We start from the raw sequence: 20,039 nt of genomic DNA on the forward strand, positions 1-20,039 counted from the left end.
TACTTGTTTACTGTTCTAATTACGTTGGTAACCAGTTTATAACAGCAATAAGGCACATCGGGGGTTTGTGGTATATGGCCAATACACCACAGCTAAGGGCTGTGTCCAGACACTCAGCGTTGTGTCGTGCATAAGAACAGCCCTTAGCCGTGGTTGTTGGCCATATACCACACCCCCTCGGGCCTTATTGCTCAATTGTATTGACAAGGAAGGGACAGAAGAGAACAAAAAAACATAAAGGCCAAATACATTTCTTAGAAAACTCGCAGGGGGCACAGCCACCAACACACAGTTGTGCATCTGAGGGAGCAAACAAACACACACACACCACACACACACACACACACACACACACACACACACACACACCCACAGACACACACCCACACACCCACACACCCACACACACACACACACACACGCCTGCACCCATCCAGAGACACATACTTGTGGGGTCCCCTGTATGTAGGTCATTTTATAGAATGAATACAACACATAGCTGTGCCCTTCTTCCCAGCCCACCACACACACACACACACACCCACACACACCCACACACACCCCCACACACACACACACACCCCCCCACACACACACACACACACACACACAACTATTCAATATTCAACATGACATTTAGTTACGGAAATAAAATCCAGCTCCAAGCCTACTGGTAGTTTGGAGAGCCTTCATATTGAATTACATGGATGCATTGTCAGTACTTTCAAGGTATTCCAGACTAGTAAACGTCACACAGACAGTGTGACTAGAGAGGAGAGTAGAGGTACGTTTGGAGGGGACTGTGTGGGAGTATTATAGGATATTTAGAGAGTAGCCTTTGCACATAAAAAAAACTATTTTCAACTGAAATCACATGAAATGTAGAATTTTACTGAACAAAATTAACTGATGGAATTAAAATATGAGAATACATGTTAGGTAAAACCCAGTGAAGATGAGGGAGATAGTGTGAACTCAGTCCTAAGAGAGTCTTATGTGGAATGGTATCGAGTGCCCACCGTGACTTTGTGCTGTCCGGTGAGGTTGGGCCATTCACACAGCAGCTGGGTTTCAGAGAGGGTTAGCACACAGGGGGTCTCCCCGATGAACACTGTGTAGTTCAACCTGGAGTTACCAGGGGCCGCAGGGATAAGGTTACGACCCTGAGGGGACAAACAGAAACACAATGTCAAACTTTAATCAACATGGCACAGCCTTTCATCCATGGCTAGGAACAGTATAATGAACCTCGTCTTCAACCAGTCAGGCAACTCCCAGGATCCAAGGCTGCTAGCGGAAAAGTCTGAAGCTGGCTCCAATGTTGGAGGATACAAGAATTCTAATTGACAAAAGCTTCAGGAAAACTTCACATTTTTTCATTTGAGAGAGAGTGCTGTTCTGCCACCCCCTGCTCCCGTAGCATGAGAGAAGAGCAGACTTCCAATCCCTCTCTCCACAGGGCTCCTCCCGGGCAGGTCACGCCCTGGAACATTTTAGGCATGCATTCTATCCACTATCATTTCACCCTGCATCAGGCACGCACCCCGACACCACCTCTAGCAACACACATCATATCAGATGCGAAATGAATTCCGTGGCGAATGCAATGCGCATCTCGTAAAATACCCCTGATTATTTCACCAAATTGCTTTTTCTTATTCTCATCACTGTGCTAATGTGGAGGTTAGTTTTAACAAGCCAGGCGGGGGATTCTCTCTGCAATCAGAAAGGGTTTCGTTAATACATTTCATTTAAAGAAATTATAGTTGCTCTGTTTTTTTTTTCTATTTCAATTGGCTCACAGGAAAATAATGAAGCACCGCCATCACAATTTTTATGTTTTGAGTCGGAGCTGGGGGATGCTTGTACAATCTACATCGAATAATCAGTCGATTATTTTATATAATAGTAGAATTATACACTGTATTTCAATAGGGATTTAAGCTAAACAAATACAATTATATTAATGGTTTATGAGATAGACAGGTGAAAGACAAATCCCTGGTAAACATTTAACAACATCAATATCAAGTCATTAAAATGCGTGAGCCTCTCTGATCCTGAGTGTTCACCCCCCCACTCCAGCCACTCTGCTCGGGCTCTTTACCTTGAGGATTAGAGGTGAGGTGGGTTTTAGCTCCAGGACCCCGGTGGGGCTGAGGAGTTCGAACACGGGATCGGGGTAGTAGCTGAACGTCTCGTTGACCACCATCAGAGCGTGGACGTTGTCCATGTAGAAGCCGATCTCATCCGGCCCACTGCCCGTGTCTGAGAAGCCCCTCTCGGAGTCGGAAACCGACGGGGCCAGGCACACCATCACAGAGTTATTAAACACTGTGCAGTTCTGAGAGGGAAAATTGTTTTTAGTAAAGTGTGATATGACAAATTGTTTGGTCCCCTAGGGAACCCAGGTTGCTGTATTGGTTTATATATATCTCATTATAGGTTCTCTAATCCCCAGCTAAACATTCGTAAGTCTAGGAAAATATTACTGCTTTGGTGTGTTGTGTTTATGTCTCCAGCCATTGCTAGTATTTTCAGAACTGTAATAATCACCTACGCTGTATGCTCCTCTACAGGGACCACTAAACATGCTAACCAACATTGAGCACAAGGACCTCAGCAGCATTGTGTCTAGAGGAGAAGCTAGTTTAAACCGAGCACAAGGGACGGGGCATTAGGACACGGTCATTAAGCAGAAGTTGATTCCCTTCTGTTAGAACTGGAGGAAAGGTTAATGGAGCCCCGTGGTGCAAGGTGAGGGGGTGAGGGGGGATTTGCCAACACTGCTTTGTTGTCGTGTGACATTTGAAAGGTTAAACGGCCTGGGGGGGTGTTGGATGTCTTGTTCCAAGGAGCAGGGCAGAAACAAGACACTGAATGGGCAGACAGTCTGACGGCCACCTTGGAAGACACACCGTGTGACATGGTGTGTGTAGGTGAGATGTGTGTGTGTGAGTGAGTTGAGGTGTGAGTGAGGTGTGTCTGTGTGTGAGTTCAAGGTGTGTGTGTGTGACTGAAATGTGTCTGAGTGAGGTGTGAGTGAGGTGTGTGTGTGTGTGTGTGTGTGTGTGTGTGTGTGTGTGTGTGTGTGTGTGTGTGTGTGTGTGTGTGTGTGTGTGTGTGTGCGAGGTGTGTCTGAGGCTGCACCAACCCTAACGAGCTAATATAGACAATGAGTTGTAGGTTAAAATCAGAGACGGCGCAACGACTTTTTGACAGAGGATGAAGGATTTTTTAGATATGTTTCTGCTTATGATCTCTGAAATGTTGTAAGGCTACTTGTTAGTCAACTTGTCTATAATTAGATACATGCAGCTTCACCAATAATGTAATACATCGTTAGAATGAATGCTTCAATCTCGTTGACATCGGTAAAGTTAAATCTGTCATTTCTGCTTTATTCACAGAGAGAAGACATTTAGGGACCGGGGAGAAAATACAATAACAAAACAAAAACGGGAAATGTGGAGAAATTCCAAATGACATCAGTTTGATCATTAGAAAGCTGTTAAAATGACCCAACATGTTTCTGATAAGATTTCACTTGGGGTTGTATGCATATTTTATGTGGTTGAAATACTATCAGCGTCTATGATGCTGATAAAGATAGCACCTCTACAGACTCCAATTGTGCATTCGCATTCTCTCAAGATGCAAAAATAAATTAATCATATTTCCATTTCTGTTCCCAACTCAAAATGTAGCCTATATTTGGGGTATCATTATACTGCAAAAAATGCTTAATTCTGCAGGAGTTAATATGAAGGCTATTTGAGAGGTTATAAGACCTACAGTCAATGTCTAGATTTCAGTTTCCATTTAACCCATCTAAACAGTAGGCTACAGTTCCCTTGACGTGCCATAGGCCTATTTGAAGTCCCCATCTTGTGACTGTTACATTTGTACAGCGCCTCACAATCATCACACATTACTGCCATCATCCTCTTTCACCACTTCACCAAATCTTTCCCAAACAACATTCATTTTCCAGCTCTCCTTTCTCTTCATTTTCAACTCTCCATTTTGCAGCATTTCTCTTATTGAATTAAACTCTGACTTTGTCCTTTTTGTCTTTGTAGATCAACGTTAACTTTGACTGCACGTCCCCAAAAGCATTTATCGATTGGCATGTAGGCTATTTGGCGCGTGTACAGTTAGGACCTAAAGTTAAGGCTTATGCTATAATGACAGATAGCCCCCAAACATGAAAGAAAAACCTAAATTACACAAGAATTATACATTTATGGATTTTTTAAGGTATTGTTTTTGTCGGGGACTACGGGTTATGAGTCAACCCGCGCATCACTAGTGTGTGAGTGAAGCGTGTGTGTGTGAATAAGATGTGTAAAAGTGAGTGATCTGTGTGTGTGAGTGAGTGAGTGAGTGAGTGAGTGAGTGAGTGAGTGAGTGAGTGAGTGAGTGAGTGAGTGAGTGAGTGAGTGAGTGAGTGAGGTGTGTATGAGTGAGGTGTGTGTGTGTGAGTGAGATGTGTAAAAGTGAGTGATCTGTGTGTGAGTGAGTGAGTGAGTGAGTGAGTGAGTGAGTGAGGTGTGTGTGTGTGAGTGAGGTGTGTGTGAGTGAGATGTGTAAAAGTGAGTGATCTGTGTGTGAGTGAGTGAGTGAGTGAGTGAGTGAGTGAGTGAGTGAGTGAGTGAGTGAGTGAGTGAGGTATGAGTGAGTGAGTGAGTGAGTCAGTGAGTGAGTGAGGTGTGTGTGAGTGAGGTGTGTGTATTGAGGGGTCTGGCCAGGTTCATACTCACATGGAAAGACTCGGCAGAGCCATACTTAGCTCTGATCTTGGGCTCTCTGATGGTGGCTAGGTTAGTACCGCTGATGGTCAACAGGGTTCCACCACTGACGAGACAAAATAATAACTTGCTTAACAATTATGTAAATGTGAACATGCATAACAAATTAGAAGACATCAGTAGATTGAAGTATATTCAGTTGCCAGCATTGGGTGAAGTGGTGAATATACACCCTGAATGTAAGATGTGTTGTATGTGTACTGTAAGTACTAGGAGACAGTCACAAATGGAGTGACTAGTTACAATCACAGTGTCTGGAAAGCCCGTGCATAATAACACCCACTATGTCTGGGAAGTAATGCGTGCCTTCATCCCCTGTGCTTTCCTTTATCTACCCTGGTGAGTGCTGTGTTCTCTGCTGTCGACTTCCTTCCCCCTAAATGCATGGACAGGCAGCTTCTGGCCGAGGCTGGGGCTGAGGCTGAGGTTGAGACTGGGGATGAGGCTGGTGCTGGGGATGAGGCTGGGGATAAGGCTGAGACTGCCTTAATACAGCTGGAAGCCGACACCAACTTCTCCACAGAAGTATTTGTGTAAAGCCTCTACCTCCAGCCCGGCTCTCAGAAAGCCCTCTTAACTCAGCTATACGCTTAACGCTTAACCGACGGGACATTGAGAATAGACTCTCTCTCTCTTCCCCACCAGCGCAGCCCCAGTACCATCCAGAGCCCCAGCTCCATCCAGAGCCCCAGTCCCATCCAGAGCCCCAGTCCCAGCGCCACCCCCATCCAGAGCCCCAGTCCCATCCAGAGCCCCAGTCCCAGCCCCATCCAGAACACCAGTCCCAGCGCCACCCCCATCCAGAGCCCCAGTCCCAGCGCCACCCCCATCCAGAGCCCCAGTCCCAGCCCCATCCAGAGCCCCATTCCCAGCCCCATCCAGAGCCCCAGTCCCACCCCCATCCAGAGCCCCATTCCCATTCAGAGCCCCAGTCCCACCCCCATCCAGAGCCCCAGTCCCACCCCCATCCAGAGCCCCAGTCCCAGCCCCATCCAGAGCCCCAGCCCCAGGCCCCATGCCCAGCTCTAGCCCCAGCCCCACCCAGACCCCAGCCCCCATGCCCAGCTCTAGCCCCAGCCCCACCTAGACCCCATGCCCAGCTCTATCCCCAGCCCCATCCAGACCCCAGCCCCCATGCCCAGCTCTAGCCCCAGCCCCACCCAGACCCCATGCCCAGCTCTAGCCCCAGCCCCACCCAGACCCCATGCCCAGCTCTAGCCCCATCCAGAGTCCCAGCCCCCATGCCCAGCTCTAGCCCCAGCCCCACCCAGACCCCAGCCCCCATGCCCAGCTCTATCCCCAGCCCCACCCAGACCCCATGCCCAGCTCTAGCCCCAGCCCCATCCAGACCCCAGCCCCCATGCCCAGCTCTAGCCCCAGCCCCATCCAGACCCCAGCCCCCATGCCCAGCTCTAGCCCCAACCAGACCCCATGCCCAGCTCTATCCCCAGCCCCATCCAGACCCCAGCCCCCATGCCCAGCTCTAGCCCCACCCAGACCCCATGCCCAGCTCTAGTCCCAGCCCCATCCAGACCCCAGCCCCCATGCCCAGCTCTAGCCCCAGCCCCATCCAGACCCCAGCCCCCATGCCCAGCTCTAGCCCCAGCCCCATCCAGACCCCAGCCCCCATGCCCAGCTCTAGCCCCAGCCCCATCCAGACCCCAGCCCCCATGCCCAGCTCTAGCCCCAGCCCCATCCAGACCCCAGCCCCCATGCCCAGCTCTAGCCCCAGCCCCATCCAGACCCCAGCCCCCATGCCCAGCTCTAGCCCCAGCCCCACCCAGACCCCATGCCCAGCTCTAGTCCCAGCCCCATCCAGACCCCAGCCCCCATGCCCAGCTCTAGCCCCAGCCCCACCCAGACCCCATGCCCAGCTCTAGCCCCAGCCCCATCCAGACCCCAGCCCCCATGCCCAGCTCTAGCCCCAGCCACAATCTGCATGGAGCTCAGCAACATGGCTCCACTGGGCATTGACAAAGTAACTTAGTGAATGGATTCCTGCTTTTTCTCTCCTTTTTCATTCTCTCTCTCAATTACTCTAGCGCTTCCCTTCTACTTTGTTAATCGTATTCTCTCTTTGCTGTATATTATGAAGCAATTTAGCAGCCACTTATTCAATCAATAAGCTATTTATTTTATTTTTTTTCACTCCAGAAAACCAAGAAGTGTTTTAATCTAGTCTCTTTTTTCAGAAAGTTACAAATACGATATGAGCACATCTAAATGTACCCGTATACAACTCCCTATTCAAAACATTGCAATGTAGTGAATGTGCACTGCAGTTAACATAGACATGAAAGTGGAACTTTGTGAACAGATGAAGAACATGTTGTTCACACATCTCCTAGCCACTGGTTTATGCTATGCTGCCATTTAGGCCTGTAGCGATCACATCAATCACCTGAGACAATTTAGTCTTTGAGAGATCCAGGAATCTCAGTCCTTTTTCATTTGTTCATGTATGTGTGCATGTGTTCCTGTCTGTTTTTCTGATTGCTGTTATGCACTGGGCCAGATGGAGCCCAGATATGAGGCGAATCGCTAGAGACATTGGGGGGGGCAGTCAGTCGGTTAGCCCATTCACCCATCCAGGCTAAGGCTCTGTAGCCACCTTCACCCCCTCCACACACAGATCACAGAGGCATGGGGGTCTGGGGCAGCGGATGGGCCACAGCTGCTCCACAGCCAGTCCCACAGAGCGATGGGAATACTCCCCATTCCATTCCAACAGCCTATTATATAAATCTATTGTAGATGAAGAAGGTAGTGGTGTCAACAGAGACAGAAGGGGGGGGCTGTGGCATCTTGTAACAGTGCTGTGGTTTAACATGTTTACCAGGAAGCAGAACGATCTGTGTCAAAGTGGGCTTTTCACAAGGTTGTGTATTTACAGACATACGCATGGTGATCAGTGGTACGCCCCTCGCTAACTCGTAGGACATCTCTAAGTGTCTCTTATACAGAGGTGTCACTGTAGCTACACTACTGTAACCCAGACCAGCACCAGAGAACCAGGTGATAAGCATGTAAATACCCAGATCTCCTCCCTACCTAGCGATACTCCAGTCGGGTTCGATCCTCAGGACGGTGGGGTCGTCAGTGTAGTTGTATTTGACCTCTGGGTTCCTCAGCTCTGCAGAGTCGATGTCCACCATGACTGGTGTGCTGCCTGGGGTCAACCCTGCTGGGGTCACACACACTATCTCCCGGGAATTCTTCCTGCAGGGAAAGAGAGGGTGGTTAAAGGTTGATATAGATGACTGCTTTTCTTGTCAATGTAACTGGTAAAGGTCCAAGATTGTGCACCTCTCTCCCTGAAAACTAAATGACAATACCTGTAAGAACATGAAAGAGCGTTTCATGGACAAAACACTGGTGATTTGTTCTGTGTGTGTTTCCCATTGGCATTGATTTATACTGTCCACTACTAGTCATAGCGCACAATAACTACAATATCTAATATGAAGCACTGTTGAATGATGCTTGAATTTGTGGGAAAGTGCCGCAGTCTTTCTAGGAGTGAAGAAGAGTGATTCTGGTGCGATTCCCAGGTCCTGCCTGGAGATGTGCCTGCTATGTCTCCTCTGATTCCCCTCGCCCCGTTTCCATGGGAACACCCTGAACAATGTACGCTCCACAAACCTTCCCAAGACCGCACATATTTTGACAAGGTGTTTGTGACAAATAACAAAACAAGAATGAGGCAAACACAGAAAGGAAGAGAGGGAAGGAGACAACACCACAGAAAGGAAGAGAGGGAAGGAGACAACACCACAGAAAGGAAGAGAGGGAAGGAGACAACACCACAGAAAGGAAGAGAGGGAAGGAGACAACACCACAGAAAGGAAGAGAGGGAAGGAGACAACACCACAGAAAAAAAGGATAATCTGCTGGATTACCTTTTAATGGAAAGAAATGGAAATAGTGTTTTACTATCCATGCTAACAGTGTAAACAAAGCTTGGATGAAAACAAAGACCTACCGTAGCGCTGTGGGATGTGTGCACATTAGCAAGATTACATGCACATACTGCATATGACATAGGAAAAACACAGACAACGCAGACACTCACACACTGCATCTTAAACACGGACACTTCCAGTCAACGGAGGGCAGGGTGGATCAGCGGAAGGTGTGGGTATTATTCCAATTCATATCATTTTTTAAGGGGGTAGATCAGCTTTAATATTGCAGATAGATTAGTAGCTTCCATCAATGTAATTGTCTGCATCATTTCCAGTCGCCCATATATTTCTTTGCATACACACACACGCACACGCACACACACACACACACACACACACACACACACACACACACACACACACACACACACACACACACACACACACACACACACACACACACACACACACACACACAGTGAGGGAAAAAAGTATTTGATCCCCTGCTGATTTTGTACGTTTGTCCACTGACAAAGAAATGATCAGTCTATCATTTTAATGGTAGGTTTATTTGAACAGTGAAAGACAGAATAACAACAAAAATATCCAGAAAAACGCACGTCAAAAATGTTATAAATTGATTTGCATTTTAATGAGGGAAATAAGTATTTTACCCCTCAATCAGAAAGATTTCTGGCTCCCAGGTGTCTTTTATACACTCTTAAAGGGAGTGCTCCTAATCTCAGCTTGTTACCTGTATAAAAGTCACCTGTCCACAGAAGCAATCAATCAATCAGATTCCAAACTCCCCACCATGGCCAAGACCAAAGAGCTCTCCAAGGATGTCAGGGACAAGATTGTAGACCTACACAAGGCTGGAATGGGCTACAAGGCCATCGCCAAGCAGCTTGGTGAGGTGATAACAGTTGGTGCGATTATTCGCAAATGGAAGAAACACAAAATAACTGTCAATCTCCCTCAGCTGGGGCTCCATGCAAGATCTCACCTCGTGGAGTTGCAATGATCATGAGAACGGTGAGGAATCAGCCCAGAACTACACGGAAGGATCTTGTCAATGATCTCAAGGCAGCTGGGACCATAGTCACCAAGAAAACAATTGGTAACACACTACGCCGTGAAGGACTGAAATCCTGCAGCCCCCGCAAGCAAGGTCCCCCTGCTCAAGAAAGCACATATACATGCCTGTCTGAAGTTTGCCAATGAACATCTGAATGATTCAGAGGACAACTGGGTGAAAGTGTTGTGGTCAGATGAGACCAAAATGGAGCTCTTTGGCATCAACTCAACTCGCCATGTTTGGGGGAGGAGGAATGTTGCCTATGACCCCAAGAACACCATCCCCACCGTCAAACATGGAGGTGGAAACATTATGCTTTGGGGGTGTTTTTCTGCTAAGGGGAAGAACCTCCTTCCCTCAGCCAGGGCATTGAAAATGGGTCGCGGATGGGTATTCCAGCATGACAATGACCCAAAACACACGACCACGGCAACAAAGGAGTGGCTCAAGAAGAAGCACTCCAATTGACTCAAATGATGTCAATCAGCCTATCAGAAGCTTCTAAAGCCATGACATCCTTTTCTGTAATTTTCCAAGCTGTTTAAAGGCTCAGTCAACTTAGTGTATATAAACTTCTGACCCACTGGAATTGTGATACAGTGAATTATAAGTGAAATAATCTGTCTGTAAACGATTGTTGGAAAAATGACTTGTGTCATGCACAAAGTAGATGTCCTAACCAACTTACCAAAACTATAGTTTGTTAACAAGAAATTTGTGGAGTGGTTGAAAAACTAAAAAAAGTTAATGACTCCAACCTAAGTGTATGTAAACGTCCGACTTCAACTGTACATGCAGAGATAAATACATTCAAATACACATACAGTACCAGTGAAAAATTTGAACACACCTACTCATTCAAGGGTTTATCTTTATTTTTACTATTTTCCATATTGTAAGCTCGGCGGGCTCCCGTGCCTCCCTCGGCCGGGTCGTCGGGCTCCCGTGCCTGCCTCGTCGGGCTCCAGTGCCTGACTTGGCCGGCTCCCGTGCCTGCCTTGGCCGGCTCCAGTGCCTGCCTCGGCCAGCTCGTCGGCTTCCCGCGCCTCGGCCGGCTCTACGGGTTCCTGCGCCTCAGTGGGAATGAGGTGTGTCCGAACTATTGACTGGTACTGTAAATGGGGGTATTTCACTGAGAGTCCTGGCTCTGGTCCAGCAAGAGGTCTAAATTAGTCAGGCTGACAGAGCTATCTCCCCTCACTCCCCCTCTCACTCACCCTGTATCTCCCCCAGTGCCCCTGCATCTCCTCTCACTCCCCCGCATCTCCTCTCACTCACCCTGTATCTCCCCCACTCCCCCTGTATCTACCCTCACCCCACATCACCCCACTCCCCCTGTATGTCCCCTCACTCCCCCTGAACCCCCCACTCCCCCTGTATCTACCCTCACCCCACATCACCCCACTCCCCCTGTATGTCCCCTCACTCCCCCTGAACCCCCCCCACTCCCCCTGTATCTACCCTCACCCCACATCACCCCACTCCCCCTGTATGTCCCCTCACTCCCCCTGAACCCCCCCACCCACTCCCCTGTATCTACCCTCACCCCACATCTCCCCTCACCCCACATCTCACCCCACTCCCCCTGTATGTCCCCTCACCCCCTGAACCCCCACTCCCCCTGTATCTACCCCCACCCTCACTCCCCTGTATCTCCCCTCACCCCACATCTTCCCTCACTCCCCTGTATGTCCCCTCACCCCACATCTCACCCCACTCTCCCAGTATGTCCCCTCACTCCCCACCCTGGTAGGAACCTGGCACTCACACTACCTGGCTGGGCTCTACCTATCTCTCAGCTGCAATGCAGAGCAGCCCCACTTTCAACAGGCAGTCTGTTAATATTCCTCATACAGGTGTAGACTGAGGTCTACTGTACCCTGCACTAGGTGTTGCACAGCAATGGGTCGACTCCACTGTGGTATGAGCTAAAGACAGGAAGTCTGAATTGACAGACTGACACTCACTTTTTGAAGTGGCAGAGGTGGCGTCCGATGTTGACAGACACAGAGCTGCCGGCGTTGAGGTGGTTGCCCTCGATGGTGATTCTGGTGCCCCCTGAGAGAGGGCCCTGGGCAGGAAGCACCCGCGTGAAGAAGGGAGTCTGTAGAAGGGGGACCCATAAGACATGTTTATTATGCAATCAACTTAAATCAACTCAAATTACCAATAATCATTGTCTAATGTAAGGATCCATCCACACCTGACCATGGCTGTGTCACCTGGGTGCTACTTACCACGAAGGTGAATGCTCGGGGTGAGAGGGCCCTGTAGTCTGCCAGGCAGTCCCTCACACACACCTCCACGTTAGCCTCCTGCACCCGGTAGCCTGTGGCGTCGTTCAGCAAACACACAATTCTGTAGGAGAGAGGGGTGATGGTAGGGAAGGTATGAGAGAGAAAAGGGGAGAGGAGTTAGGGACACATGGGAAGACACACGTGTTGAGCTCACCTGTAGCTACAGTATAGCTGTCTGATATTTGTGTAGTGATTCCTCCAATTTGAAAGGGAGCATCTACCATCTAAATGCTCTATGGAGAGATTGTTTGATCTAGCTAAATTCAAATATTGAGCTGTATATATAGGGAGCAGGGAGGTCAAAGGAGAGGAAAGAGAAAGCTGAAGAGGACCTCTATACACTGAGCAGAGGAAGAAGATAACAGACAGGTGAATAGAGATGGACAGAAGGACAATGTCAACAGGAAGCAGAAGAGGATGAGAGGGCATATACACTGAGAGGACGAGGGAGATAGAGGGCACTTGTAGGAGGTGTGGGTGAGAGTGGTGAGTGCCAGGCAGCTGAGCCTCCTCACCTCTCCGAGCTGATGTACTCCTCTTCGATGGGGATACAGGGCACCTTGCCCAGACGCACTCCTGTCTGGATGTCCCTGAACTGTAGGCCCAGGTTCTCCCCCGTGATGGTCAGTCTGGTGCCCCCCTGCCTCGGCCCTGTCTCCGGAAACAGCTGCAAGACAAACACACAGGGAGGGAGGAAGGGAAGGAGGGAGGGAGGAAGGGAAGGAGGGAGGGAGAGAAGAAGATCATTGTCAGAACCAATGACTGTATGGTTAGAAGTCAGTGAGAGGCAAGGTAAGGCCAACACCTTGTACTGTAAGTCTACGCAGGGCAGACTAAATGGCACTTGGTCCAGGGCACCTGGTTAAATTGTGCATTTTTAAAAACTCTTTCCATGGTTAAAGTAGGAAGAAATAGATGTCATTGTTGAACACATTTGTGAGTGTGCTACAAATACTATCATCATATATTCAAATATTGAATAACTTCGACATATTGAATTATGTTATATTATGCTCATTTCCCTATGGTGGACAGAATGTGTTACTACATTACACAGACTAATGTTTTCACCAGGAAATACATATCCTTTTTACCTTAGATTTGTGATGTTAGTATTAAAGTTAATAGGCAGCACGATCTCACAAAATCGATTGCTTAAAACAGATCCATATGTTTGGTTTAGTACCAGTGCTTTTGTTATACGTGCTAGTCTGTAGTGGGACTTTAGAACGCAGCTGTATTGTCAGACAACGCTGGCTAGAATATTTTATTAGAAATCTTTCTGGCCTCACTTGAATTGATGGATTTGAGGGTTAAGCTATCATTCAAATGAAAGCCAACCCCTGTCGCTATTTAGAAACCGATTTGGGGATTTGTTGAAATGATCTACTCCGGTCTCCCGGGTGGCGCAGTGGTCAAGGGCGCTGTACTGCAGCGCCAGCTGTGCCATCAGAGACTATGGGTTCGCGCCCAGGCTCTGTCGTAACCGGCCGGGACCGGCCGAGACCGGGAGGTCCGTGGGGCGACGCACAATTGGCCTAGCGATGTCCGGGTTAGGGAAGGCTTGGCCGGTAGGGATGTCCTTGTCTCATTGTGCACCAGTGACTCCTGCGGTGGGCCAGGTGCACGGTAACTGTGTTAAGAAGCAGTGTGGCTTGATTGGGTTGTGTGAGGATGCATGACTTTCAACCTTAGTCTCTCCCGAGCCCGTACGGGAGTTGTAGCCATGAAATTGGGGAGAAAAAGGGAAAAAAATAAAATAAATATTAAAATTCATTAAAAAAAGAAATGATCTACTCCATTATAAGTTATAAGAGATATAAGTTGATAAGTACAGGTTGTCTCCTATCGACAGATACTGTATGTTAATTGAGGTTTATCTGTTAGAAGAGTGCAAACAGTAGTCTACATATCACAGCAGTTACTGTAGCATCCCAGTTGCATTGATTTCAATACAATATCAACGTGAGTGCCTCATTTGCATGCGCTATTGATTACAGTCTTGAGTGACTGCTTGGTAAATATAGGTGTGCAATTTACAAGGTACTTATTTAGCAAATACAAGTAATCTGAACACAAGTGTAAGGGAGTAACTTTTCTTCCAAATGTCAACTTATTAGAGTATATTGATTATGAATATTATGAATATCTAAAACCGGTGTTTTGAGACTCGACCATCAATCAAAAAGCCATGACAACAGGAAGCAGCAGCGGTATCATTTTCAAAAAAAATGTAAATGGTACTTTTAACATTCATTTTTACACAGGATTCTAATTTATCAGTTAATCTACTGAATGAGCCCAAAAATGTGCTATGATATATTGATTTTGATGATATTAGTGATATAGTGAAAATATGTTTGTCTTGGCTACTCTTTCTCTAGCGTTCACCCACACACCATATTCCAGCAAGCCGTGTTTTAATGAAGAAAAATCACCTATCCGCTTTGAAAAACAGAAAAACCTTGCGTGGCGCACAGCGAAAGGCCTCTTCCCCACCTAATTGAAAGTTATTACACCGGCTCCCGCATCGCCATTCTGTAGCGTGTCACACGGCAGCTTCATAATGTGATTTATTTAGCCAAATTACTCCCCGTAACGAGGACAGGTGTGGCATGACAAAACAAATATGATGACTGATGTGAGGCGGCAGCATCCGGGAGGCGGCTTCTAACAACCATCACGAGGTAATTATGGGTAATCTCACTGGCTGCTTGTTCCACAACCTGGTTGGCTGGGCAGAGCATGTCAGAGAAACGGCGCCCTGGCGTGTCCTGAGGCATTATTGCGTTTCATTGGCTGGCCACCCCTGGGTTCTGATGTGGCCCCAGTAGCAATCCCCAGCGGCTAGGCTTTCACAGGCAGCCTAACCTCACTCAGCCCCAGCGCTATGCCTCTACCACATAATGACAAGGCAGTGGTGCTGTAAAAGCAGAGTGTGGCAGAATGGTGGTTGCTAGAGGTCTGTGCTGTAGGCCGTCAAACCAGTGTGGAGCAGGGCTACAGCAGGGTGACGCCAGTGTGGTTGGACTGGGAACTAGGGTATCATGCCCACATGGGCTGAGGCAGGCTGTAAATGGGGTTGTTAATGTACTCAAAGAGAGGCTGGGGAAGGAAGACAGTTATGCTGACAGCCAATGGTAGGAGACCATGTTTCTGGAACCACTCAACACATAGGCAACATCATTTAGAGAAATACAATGTATTGCATGGCTGTCAAACACAGTATGAACCTACCCTGACACTGCCAAATTGTGTAGGGTAGTTTTGGTCAGGGATGAGTGAGGGGGTTGTAATGAGGGGGGTGAAGCTGAGGGGCCACTCCTATACCCATAATAACAACTACAACAGTGTGAATGGTGGAGCAGATGTCCTCTATTTGGTTCCTGCTTTTTATCTTACAGGCTCCAATCTCCCTCAGAAAGCATTGTAAACAGACCTCCTAGGGTCTGACACACACATTGTCTGTGATCTTCAGAGGCGTCTGTGCTCTATAGCCTTTCTAGTTTGTTTGCTCATCTTATGAGTTCTCAGTCTGACCCCTGGGAACCTCTAGGACCTGTCACGATGAAAACCCTGGCCTCTGGACACTGAACTCTGGCCTCTGAACTCCGAAGTTAAAACAGTGAAGTAGGGTGTTTTAATTGGTTTCAGAGGGGTCGTTTCACATGAAATACACACCCTGACGCAAGGAGAGAGAGAGAGCGAGAGAGAGAAAGAGAGAGAGCGTAAGGGACAAATAAGAGCCCATTTATACAGCAGAATACCTCATTGCTCCACTTGGATTGAAACACGGACCTGACAGTTGGAGATCGATTTTTGCCACAGTAGGAACATACAGGAGCTAGATTACTCTGAAGAATCCTCAATGTGCTGAGCTCCACTCCACCACTCCTATAGCTCTTCACTTTCATACACCCCTCTCAATCCCCTTCTCTCTCTCTAATCACACCCCCCTGTTCCTCTGAATAAAACACGAATCCCTTTGCACACGCACGGCAGAACAACAGATGTATATTTTACGTGCTGAAGTGTCAAAGCAAATCCAGGGTGCTCTCTAACAAGGGGGTCGGGGGATAGAAAGACAATAAGTAGCACAGGAACATCCCTCCTACCCACTCACTCTCAGCTAAGTGCATTCACTCTGATATAATATTTATCCGAGACAACTCACACGCACGCACGCACGCACGCACGCACGCACACACACACATACACACACACACACACACACACACACACACACACACACACACACACACACACACACACACACACACACACACACACACACACACACACACACACACACAGGAACAGAGCACCAGCCTAGGCTGAGGGAGGGATGGAGAGGAGAGAGGGAGGTTATTATGGGGGGAGAGACACTAGCTGAGGGGGGACTCCTGTCCCCCTTCCCCTTATCAGACGTAGCCTCATTCCGACGCTTTGTCTTCCCCGTTCCTCCAGAGTGAGAGGAGGAAAAGAGAGGCGTAAGAGCTATTCAGACCCCTTTGTGATGGATTGGGAAGGGAGGGTAGAATGTTTGGGCCCTCTGAGTACCGACTAGCAGTCGAGACGTCAGTCAAAATTCATGAGATGCTCCTTATTGACAGACAATGAGGAGGAAGAGAAAGATAATTCAATTACTTGCACTACTCTGGGGCTCCTAGCGCAAGAGCTGGGAAATCCTGGTTAAATACTCTAATATTCCAAATGAAATTACCAGCTAATCCACCTGCTAATATAAAGAGGCACACAGTCCCCATCATATGAATAAAGAGAGAGAGAGAGAGAGAGACGAGAGAAAGACAATGTAAAAAAGATGAAGACAAGAGAATGAGAACATTTGAAAAAGGGAAAGTTGTTAAAGAGGAACATGTTATCTCTCATGAGTGTAGGTTGATGTAACATGGAGTCAAAGTCCTCTGCTCTTTGTTACAACCATATCACAGAGCAGCTGCCTTTCAGCCTGTAAGGTGGGCTGCTTTCATGACCATAGAGTGCCATTTCAGAGAGACCGAGAGATCACTACCGAATGACGCAACGACCTATCAAGCATTTTTATGTATTCATTCTCTTTACTGCGGAATTTCCTTTCAGTCGGCACCTTCCCCTCCCTCCTCTTCCTCTCCTTCCTTCCTCTACTTCTGTCTTGTGGGCTCTGTCTGAGAGAGAGAGAGAGAGAGAGAGAGAGAGAGACAGAGGCAGGCATCGTGGAGGGATTAGTTCCTGTGCCAGTGCCAATTATCCAATATCTGGGATTTATAATGTGCTGAAACACTAGCTGCCTCTCCAGAGTAGATTAAAGGACGCAGACACACACACTAACACAACACTCTGCATTTGCCCCCGAGCGGTGTCAGGTGCAGCAAATATACTGCAAATAGCAATAATAGAGGAATGAGTTGGATTTGTTCTTGAATGGGGCGAGGTTAAATCAGGAGTAGGTGGAGTGTGGCTGGGCTTGTTGCTGTGTGTAGGTGGTAGGGATGTAATCAGCTATAAACGCATTGTGAGGTTTAGCACTAGAGCAGAGAATGATGGAGATAGAAACAGAGTGACAGAGAGAGAGGGAGGGAGAGAGACGGAGACAGAGAGAGAGACAGCGAGAGAGACAGCGAGAGAGAGAGAGAGACAGAGAGAGACAGCGACAGAGAGACAGCAAGAGACACAGAGAGAGAGAAAACAGTAGTCTGGTACACAGCCAGCATCAGATCTTTACTGAGGCACAGATCAACAGATGACCACCGTACATCCAATCCAGCTATCCAAAAGAGCCTCGTAGCACTCACGTCCGTAGCCAAGAAGCATACCGCCCCAATAGATCCACAGATGACGCAATCTCATTCGCACTCCACACGTCCCTTTCCCACCTGGGCAAAGGAACACCTATGTGAGAATGCTGTTCATTGACTACAGCTCAGCATCCAACACCATAGCGACCACAAAGCTCATCACTAAGCTAAGGACCCTGGGACTGAACACCTCCCTCTGCAACTGGATCCTGGACTTCCTGGCGGGCCATAGGGAGGAAGTCAGAGACCTGGCAGTGTGGTGCCAGGACAACAACCTCACCCTCAACGTGAGCAAGACAAAGGAGCTGATCGTGGACTACAGGAAAAGGAAGGCCAAACACGCCCCCATTCACATCGATGGGGCTGTAGTGGAGCGGGTCGAGAGCTTCAAGTTCCTTGGTGTCCACATCACCAACAAACTATTATGGTTCAAACACACCAAGACAGTCATCAAGAGGGCATAACAACACCTATTCGCCCCTCAGGAGACTGAAAATATTTGGTATGGGTCCACAGATCTTCAAAAAGTTCAACAGCTGCACCATCGAGAGCATCCTGACCCAACAGTAAGGTGCTACAGAGGGTAGTGAGTACAGCCCAGTACATCACGGGGGCTAAGCTTCCTGCCATCCAGGACCTATATACTAGGCAGTGTCAGAGGAAGGCCGAAAAAATGGTCAAAGACTCCAGTCCCCCCAGTCATAGACTGTTCTCTTTGGTACCGCAAGGCAAGCGGTACCAGAGCGCCAATTCTAGATCCAGAAGGCCCCTTAACAGCGGCTAACCCCAAACCATAAGACTACTTAATATTTAATCAAATGGCCACCTGGACTATTTACATTGACACCCCCCTTTGTTTTTACAATGCTGCAACTCACTGTTTATTATCTATGCATAGTCACTTTACCCCTACCTAATTAACTCGACTAACCTGTACCCCAGCACATTGACTTGGTACCGGTACTCCCTGTATATAGCCAGGTTATTGTTCATTTATTGTGTTACTTTTGATAGTATTTTTTACTTTTAGAATATATTTTTTGTTATATTTTACCCCCTTTTCCTCCCCAATTTCAATCTTGTTTCATCACTGCAATTCCCCAACGGGCTCGGGAAAGTCATGCGTCCTAAAAAAACCTGACCCGCCAAACCACGCCTCTTAACACTCGCCCGCTTAACCCCGAAGCCAGTTGCAGTAACATGTCGGAGGAAACACCGTTCAACTGACGACCAAGGTCAGCCTAGAGGTGCACGGCCCACCACAAGGAGTCACTAGAGCGCGATGAGCCAAGTAAAGCCCCCCGGCAAAACCCTCCACTAACCCAGACGACACGGGGCCAACTGTGCGCCGTCCTATGGGACTCCTGTTGTGATACAGCCCGGGATCGGAACCAGCTCTGCAGTGACGCCTCTAGCACTGCGATTCAGTGCTATAGACAGCTGCGCCACTCGGAAGGTCAAGTAAATATTTTCTTGAACTGCACTGTTGATTAAGGGCTTGTACGTAAGCATTTCCCGGTAAGGTCTACACTTGTTGTATTCGGCGCATGTGACAAATCAAATTGGATTTGAAATGGATCCTACTGCACACCCACACACACCTAGAGCCTGTCTCACCTTGGTGATCTTTGGGTGTGTACAGCGGCTGTTGCCGGCGGTGGCGTGCATCCAGCTGCTGTCCAGTGGGGCACACTCCTGTCTCAGAGAACACTTCTTCTCCTGAACACACCAGCCACACTCGAACCTGGGGTCAGCCTTCAGACACATCCCACAGCTGTCCCGCAGCGCATAACACTTATACAGGTGGGCTGAAACACAGTGAGAACAGAGCGAGAGAGAGAAGGAGAGATAGAGGTGAATATAATTGTTGTTGTTTGAGACGGAGTTTCAACACCTTGCATTTCACCTTCATGCTGTGGAGAAACAAGCATTAAAATAAGACATGAAAACACCTAATTCCCTTGTTGTTGTGTTTTTTTTTTGGGGGGGGGGCACTAATGCCCAGAGTTATGCTTTTAAAAGAATTAGCAATTAGCAGTAAGAATTGAGAGAGAGGAGAAAGAGAAAGAAGGAGAGAGAGGGGAGAGAGAAATAGATAAATAGAGAAAATGAGCGGGAGAGAGAGATAGAAAACAAAAGAAAGATGGTGAAAA

The 20,039-nt window shown here is 48.0% G+C and overlaps 1 protein-coding gene across 2 annotated transcripts in view; it reads right to left on the reverse strand.

Moving 5' to 3' along the window:
• LOC112215208 (plexin-A1-like) overlaps nucleotides 1–20,039 on the reverse strand; it is a 273,811-nt gene that overhangs the window by 31,465 nt on the left and 222,307 nt on the right. For both annotated transcript variants that reach the window (XM_042299484.1, XM_042299483.1), the window contains exons 12-19: nucleotides 19,504–19,694; nucleotides 12,607–12,758; nucleotides 12,032–12,152; nucleotides 11,762–11,898; nucleotides 7,863–8,030; nucleotides 4,764–4,857; nucleotides 2,108–2,344; nucleotides 1,020–1,163 (exon numbers count right to left, since the gene is read on the reverse strand). In XM_042299484.1, coding sequence (XP_042155418.1) covers nucleotides 1,020–1,163; nucleotides 2,108–2,344; nucleotides 4,764–4,857; nucleotides 7,863–8,030; nucleotides 11,762–11,898; nucleotides 12,032–12,152; nucleotides 12,607–12,758; nucleotides 19,504–19,694 — 1,244 coding nt within the window. The remainder of the gene's footprint in view (nucleotides 1–1,019; nucleotides 1,164–2,107; nucleotides 2,345–4,763; nucleotides 4,858–7,862; nucleotides 8,031–11,761; nucleotides 11,899–12,031; nucleotides 12,153–12,606; nucleotides 12,759–19,503; nucleotides 19,695–20,039) is intronic.

This window comes from Oncorhynchus tshawytscha, linkage group LG16, assembly GCF_018296145.1.
Source record: "Oncorhynchus tshawytscha isolate Ot180627B linkage group LG16, Otsh_v2.0, whole genome shotgun sequence".
NCBI classification, from domain to species: domain Eukaryota; kingdom Metazoa; phylum Chordata; class Actinopteri; order Salmoniformes; family Salmonidae; genus Oncorhynchus; species Oncorhynchus tshawytscha.